We start from the raw sequence: 7,500 nt of genomic DNA, 5'->3' as shown, positions 1-7,500 counted from the left end.
TCGGCAGGAGTACAAGGAGTGGCGTCGAAAAGCAAAAAGAGAGGTGGCAAAGGCCAAGGAAAAGGCATATGACGAGCTGTATGAGAAGTTGGATACAAAAGAAGGGGAAAAGGATTTATACCGATTGGCAAGACAGAGGGACCGAGCTGGGAAGGATGTGCTGCAGGTTCGGGTGATAAAGGACGCAAATGGGAATGTGCTGACGAGGGAGGAGAGTGTGTTGAGAAGGTGGATGGAGTACTTTGAGGAGCTGATGAATGAAGAAAATGAGAGAGAGAGAAGGTTGGAAGAGGTGGAGATAGTGAATCTGGAAGTGGGGTGGATCAGTAAGGATGAAGTGAGGACTGCTATGAAGAAGATGAAAAGTGGAAAGGCGGTTGGCCCAGATGGTATACCAGTGGAGGCATGGAAGTGCTTCGGAGAGATGGCAGTGGGGTTGTTAACCAGATTGTTTAATAAAGTCTTGGAAAGTGAGAGGATGCCGGAGGAGTGGAGATTAAGTGTACTGGTTCCGATTTTCAAGAATAAGGGTGATGTGCAGAGCTGTGGAAATTACAGAGGGATAAAGTTGTTAAGCCACACCATGAAGTTGTGGGAAAGAGTAGTGAAGCTCGGTTGAGAGGAGAGGTGACGATCTGTGAGCAGCAATATGGGTTTATGCCAGGAAAGAGCACCACTGATGCGATGTTTGCTTTAAGAATGTTGATGGAGAAGTATAGGGAAGGCCAGAAAGAGTTACATTGTGTGTTTGTGGATTTAGAGAAAGCTTATGATAGGGTGCCAAGAGAGGAGTTGTGGTATTGTATGAGGAAGTCAGGAGTGTTGGTGAAGTATGTGAGGATCGTGCAGGATATGTATGAGGACAGTGTGACAGCGGTGAGGTGTGCGGTAGGAATGACGGACCGGTTTAAGGTAAAAGTGGGATTGCACCAAGGATCGACTCTGAGCCCTTTCCTGTTTGCAATGGTGATGGACAGGTTGACGGACGAGATCAGACTGGAGTCTCCATGGACTATGATGTTCGCGGATGACATCATGATCTGTAGGGAGAGTAGGGAGCAGGCTGAATCGAGCCTTGAGAGGTGGAGGTACGCACTGGAGAGAAGGGGAATGTTAGTCAGTAGGAGTAAGACGGAGTACATGTGCGTAAACGAGAGGGAGGGTGGTGGTATGGTGCGGTTGCAAGGAGTTGAGGTGGGGAAGGTGGATTGGTTTAAATACTTGGGATCAACTGTCCAAAGTAACGGAGAGTGTGGGAGAGAAGTGAAAAAGAGAGTGCAGGCAGGATGGAGTGGGTGGAGAAGAGTTGCAGGAGTGATTTGTGACAGAAGGGTAGCTGCAAGAGTGAAGGGGAAAGTATACAAGACGGTAGTGAGACCAGCTATGTTGTCTGGTTTGGAGGCGGTGACACTAACAAAAAGACAGGAAGCAGAGCTGGAGGTGGCAGAGTTAAAGATGCTGCGATTCTGGTTGGGAGTGACGAGGATGGACAGGATAAGGAATGAGTATATTAGAGGGACAGCGCAGGTAGGACGGTTTGGAGACAAAGAGAGAGGCGAGATTGAGATGGTTTGGACATGTGCACAGGAGGGAAACGGAGTATATCGGGAGAAGGATGTTGAAGATGGAGCCGCCAGGCAGGAGGAGAAGAGGAAGGCCAAAGAAGAGGTTCATGGATGCGGTGAGGGCGGACATGCAGGTGGTTGGAGTGTCAATGGAAGATGTGGAGGATAGAGCGAAATGGAGACGGTTGGTCCGCTGTGGCGACTCTAACGGGAGCAAGCCGAAAGAAGAAGAAGAAGATATATATATATATATATATATATATATATATATATATATATATATATATACATACATATATATACATATATATATATATATATATATATATATATATATATATACATATATACATATATATATATATATATATGTTGTTATGGCTGTGGAAATTCGCAATACACCATAAAGGGTCCTTAGATGAGCTATGCCGGTAAGTGAATGTTCAGATAGTTCCCCACCGTTGTTTTAAAGACATTCTTCGTGTTCATCGGGCTGCGACTCTTTGAGATAGTCGTTTTTCGTTATCTATCGTTATTTTGGATCAACCACACAACAACCACCTTAACCACAACACCAACCACGCCACCATTACAACAAACGCCAACCATGCCACCATTACAACAACCACCAACCACGCCGCCTCAACCACCACCAGGTTGACACCTCAGCAGGGTTGTGAGAAGCCTGACATTCGTCGGTCGAGAACGGACGACGGCCTCACCCCTCCCCCCCCCCAACGAAAAGCACATGCGGAAGAGATGCGCGCGGAGAGGCAGTTCTTAAAACAAAAGAGCCGGTCCGATCTCTACTGGAATTTTCCTCCCCCGCGCCCCGCGAAGGGAGGGGCGATGCGCCTTCAAGATAAAAGGGCACGCGGAATGAGAGGTTGAGGGAGGGGGCTGTGGGTCTGGAGGTCTGGAGGTAGTGGTCGCTCTCTGTCTGGGTCGTTGACGTCATTTTCTCTCTGGTCCATGAGCTCTCTGTTTGGGTCGTCGACACCTCTCTCTCTCTCTCTCTCTCTCTCTCTCTCTCTCTCTCTCTCTCTCTCTCTCTCTCTCTCTCTCTCTCTGGTCTTGAAGCCCCTTCTGCCCTCCAGTCCTTTCTTGCTCGGCTGTGGATCGTGGAAGCACCAGCAGCAACGCCGGAGAGAGCTCGCTGACCACGCCAGGGACCCGAGGACAGGCGCGGCTACGCAAGGCCGTGGCGAGTCGACGCCGCTACCTGCCCACCGTCGCGCCACGAGGGCGCGGGTAAGACCCTTCGGTCTCGCGGGCCTCTTCTGTCATACACGGCCCACGACCATAAACGTTTACGAACTCGGTCTACCCCATTGCCTATGAGAGGGTTTTTCTTTGCTTTTGTATGACTGCTGTGGCGCCGTGTCCCGATAAGTAGACCTGTGTAAGTGACTGTACATTGCTCGTATTCGGTGGTAATGCTTTCTATTTGTTTCTTGTACATTGCATGACTGCCTTGCTTTTGAATACGTGTGTGTTATAATAAATGTCCTCGTGTGAAATGTGTCCCGTTAGTCGTCTTTTTCGCTTTTGAAAGTGCCATCTTGAATCGAGGAATAAATTGGGAAAGGGTTTTAAACACCCGGGTAAAGAAGAGAATCTGATCCGTCGGGGTCGGCAATAACACCGCTCGGTTATCACTGTTGCACGGAACGGACCGCTTAAGCGGTTCGTGTCCAAGGCCGACCTGGAGGTGAGGTACGAATGCCCGGTCGACTACTCGTGCAGGTACTTAGGTAGGTCGAATTTGGCGAGCAACCCTATCCTGCGCGGGTGTCCAATTGGCACGATCATGATGAGGTTAAACCCCCACCCGTGACTGGCTCCTGGTGGTAGTTCCAGGAGGGTCATGACTGAATTGTCCGTCCGGTGGGCGACGCGGTTGCGATTGGAGTTACGCAATCGCTCGCACCCCTGGTGGGCCAGAATTCATAACAATATATATATATATATATATATATATATATATATATATATATATATATATATATATATATATATATATATAAATATATACAGTCATGTGCCGCCTTCCGACGTTTCGGTCAACGACGGACCGCCGATATGACGGTGGTCCCACAATATTATAATGGAACTAAAAATTCCTTTCGCCTAATGATGTCAGAGCTGTCGGAGCGCGACCAGTCGTATAAAAGTACAGTGTTGCACATTCAATTATGTACAGTAGATAATACTTGATAATGACAATAAAACAACTTGTGTGGCCCCATTATAACATGATCATTGAGGTTTATAAAATGTCATCGTGAAAAAAGCGGGGTCGCGCCACATTGGGATTCAAGTAAATCAGCCTTCAAACTGACCCAATGTTCGATGACCTAACATCCTAAAACACCCCTATTTTTGCACTATTTGACCCGTTTTTTGCATATTTACCTTCAAGCAAGTCAAGTACCTTTAAGTTAAAGAATTCCGTGAATAAATTGTTGTTACAGCAGAAATTAAAACACAAATTAATTTTTAATAAAGCTTTTTATGTTGTTAAAACATTTGCGCTGTTCCGAAAATATATCACACAACTGACAGGTGCTCGTTTCTTCATTTGTAAATTATAACATCGATGCAATGATTATTTATAAAATCCAAACGCCATTTATTCACCTTTTTACAATCGATGCGAGAGGAGATTCTAAGCAGCCGCGAACACACATGGCCGTCATGAACAGCACAAAGGTACAACTAACGTGTCTTCTCTCGATCTTGGATGTGTGTTACAATTGCTTACATTATTCAGTACAGTAAAATGCTGTACAGGTTTGTAGCCGAGGAGCAATAGGCTATACCATATAGCCAAGGTGTGCAGTAGGCTATACCATCGAGGTTTGTGTAAGTACCCTCGATGATGTTCGCACAATAATGACATTGCTTTACGACGCATTTCACAGAACGTATCCCCGTCGGTAAGGCCTAGGTCACATTTGCCACGGCGGCCGCAGTATTTCCACGGTCACACAATGTAGCAGTCACATATGTTTTTATTTTTCGTGGAGCTGCACGGGGTATTTATAAATTGTGGAGACCGAAAAGGTGGGGTTGCCGAACGGTCTTTGATTTGATGTCGCATGGTGACCTGAGGGCGTTCCTGCGGTGGCCATAGAATTTTCAAGGCAGATGCAAGGTGCCCACAAGGCGACTGCAGGGGGACCGCAGGGGGCCCGAAGGCGAACGTGCGGCCAGACGGATGGGAACGAATGGGTGAATTTTTTTTTTTTTTTACCAGTTTTTTTTTCGGCTTGTCGAATTGCTACGGCGAAGGTAGAAATGAAAAAGTTATAACTCCGCGTTATAATTCCACGGCGACCTTATGGCTTGTAAAATACAGCCATACGGCGCAGGGCCACCCTGAGGCCACCTCAGAAACTCTGCGGCCGCCGCACGTTTCTGTCAATTCAGAGGGCGTACGGCCGCCGTATCCTCACCGGAGAGCAAATGTGACTTAGGCCTAAGTGGCGTATGACTATATATATATATATATATATATATATATATATATATATATATATATATATATATATATATATATATATATATATATATATATATATATATATATATATATATATATATATATATATATATATATATATATATATATATATATATATATATATATATATATATATATATATATATATATATATATATATATATATATATATATATATATATGTATATATATATATATATGTATATATATATATATATATATATATATATATATATGTATATATATATGTATATATATATATATATATATATATATATATGTATATATATATATATATATATATGTATATATATATATATATATATATATATGTATATATATATATATATATATGTATATATATATATATATATATATATATATATATATATATATATATATATATATATATATATATATATATATATATATATATATATATATATATATATATATATATATATATATATATATATATATATATATATATATATATATATATATATATATATATATATATATATATATATATATGTATATATATATATATATATATATATATATATATATATATATATATATATATATATATATATATATATATATATATATATATATATATATATATATATATATATATATATATATATATATATATATATATATATATATATATATATATATATATATATATATATATATATATATATATATATATATATATATATATATATATATATATATATATATATATATATATATATATATATATATATATATATATACATATCTTCTTCTTCTTCTTTCGGCTAGCTCATGTTAGGGGTCGCCACAGCGGATCAATTTCGCTCTATCCTCCACACCTTCCATTGACTCCATTTCGCTCTATCCTCCACACCTTCCATTGACACTCCAACCACCCGTATGTCCGCTCTCACCGTATCCATGAACCTCTTCTTTGGCCTTCCTCTTCTGCCTGGCGGCTCCATCTTCAACATCCTTCTCCCGATATACTCCGCTTCCCTCCTGAGCACATGTCCAAACCATCTCAATCTCGCCTCTCTCACTTTGTCTCCAAACCGTCCTACCTGCGCTGTCCCTCAAATATACTCATTTCTTATCCTATCCATCCTCGTCACTCCCAACGAGAATCGCAGCATCTTTAACTCTGCCACCTCCAGCTCCGCTTCCTGTATTTTTGTTAGTGCCACCACCTCCAAACCATACAACATAGCTGGTCTCACTACCATCTTATATACTTTCCCATTCACTCTTGCAGCTACCCTTCTGTCACAAATCACTCCTGCAACTCTTCTCCAACCACTCCATCCTGCCTGCACTCTCTTTTTCACTTCTCTCCCACACTCTCCGTTACTTTGGACAGTTGCTCCCAAGTATTTAAACCCATCCACCTTCCCTACCTCAACTCCTTGCAACCGCACCATACCACCACCCTCCCTCTCATTTACGCACATGTACTCCATCTTACTCCGACTGACTATCATTCCCCTTCTCTCCAGTGCGTACCTCCACCTCTCAAGGCTCGCCTCAGCCTGCTCCCTACTCTCCCGACAGATCATGATGTCATCCGCGAACATCATGGTCCATGGAGACTCCAGTCTGATCTCGTCCGTCAACCTGTCCATCACCATTGCAAACAGGAAAGGGCTCAGAGTCGATCCTTGGTGCAATCCCACTTTTACCTTAAACCGGTCCGTCATTCCTACCGCACACCTCACCGCTGTCACACTGTCCTCATACATATCCTGCACGATCCTCACATACTTCTCCACCACTCCAGACTTCCTCATACAATGCCACAACTCCTCTCTTGGCACCCTATCATAAGCTTTCTCTAAATCCACAAACACACAATGTAACTCCTTCTGGCTTTCCCTATTCGTCTCCATCAACATTCTCAAAGCAAACATTGCGTCAGTGGTGCTCTTTCCTGGCATAAACCCATATTGCTGCTCACAGATCGTCACCTCTCCTCTCAACCGAGCTTCCACTACTCTTTCCTACAACTTCATGGTGTGGCTTAACAACTTTATCCCTCTGTAATTTCCACAGCTCTGCACATCACCCTTATTCTTGAAAATCGGAACCAGTACACTTAATCTCCACTCCTCCGGTATCCTCTCACTTTCCAAGACTTTATTAAACAATATGGTTTACAACCCCACTGCCATCTCTCCTGAGCACTTCCATGCCTCCACTGGTATACCATCTGGGCCAACTGCCTTTCCGCTTTTCATCTTCTTCATAGCAGTCCTCACTTCATCCTTACTGATCCACCCCACTTCCAGATTCACTATCTCCACCTCTTCCAACCTTCTCTCTCTCATTTTCTTCATTCATCAGCTCCTCAAAGTACTCCATCCACCTTCTCAACACACTCTCCTCGCT

The 7,500-nt window shown here is 42.5% G+C and overlaps 1 protein-coding gene across 7 annotated transcripts in view; it reads left to right on the top strand.

The window, feature by feature from the left end:
• Positions 1–7,500, top strand: part of LOC147032229 (indian hedgehog protein-like) — a 183,276-nt gene that overhangs the window by 64,828 nt on the left and 110,948 nt on the right. Inside the window, exon 1 of one of the 7 annotated variants that reach the window (XM_085869632.1) lies at positions 1,988–2,816. The exons of the other annotated variants lie outside the window; for them this stretch is intronic. Coding sequence (XP_085725758.1) covers positions 2,538–2,816 — 279 coding nt within the window. The 5' untranslated portion in view covers positions 1,988–2,537. Of the gene's footprint in view, positions 1–1,987; positions 2,817–7,500 lie in introns of those variants that run through there. 7 annotated transcript variants of the gene reach the window in all.

The sequence above is a fragment of the Eptatretus burgeri genome, chromosome 2 (genome assembly GCF_056783735.1).
Source record: "Eptatretus burgeri isolate ZD-2024b chromosome 2, Ebu_testis_v1, whole genome shotgun sequence".
NCBI classification, from domain to species: Eukaryota; Metazoa; Chordata; class Myxini; order Myxiniformes; family Myxinidae; genus Eptatretus; species Eptatretus burgeri.
Note: the sequence above shows the minus strand (reverse complement) of the source record. Positions and strands in the feature narration are given on the sequence as shown.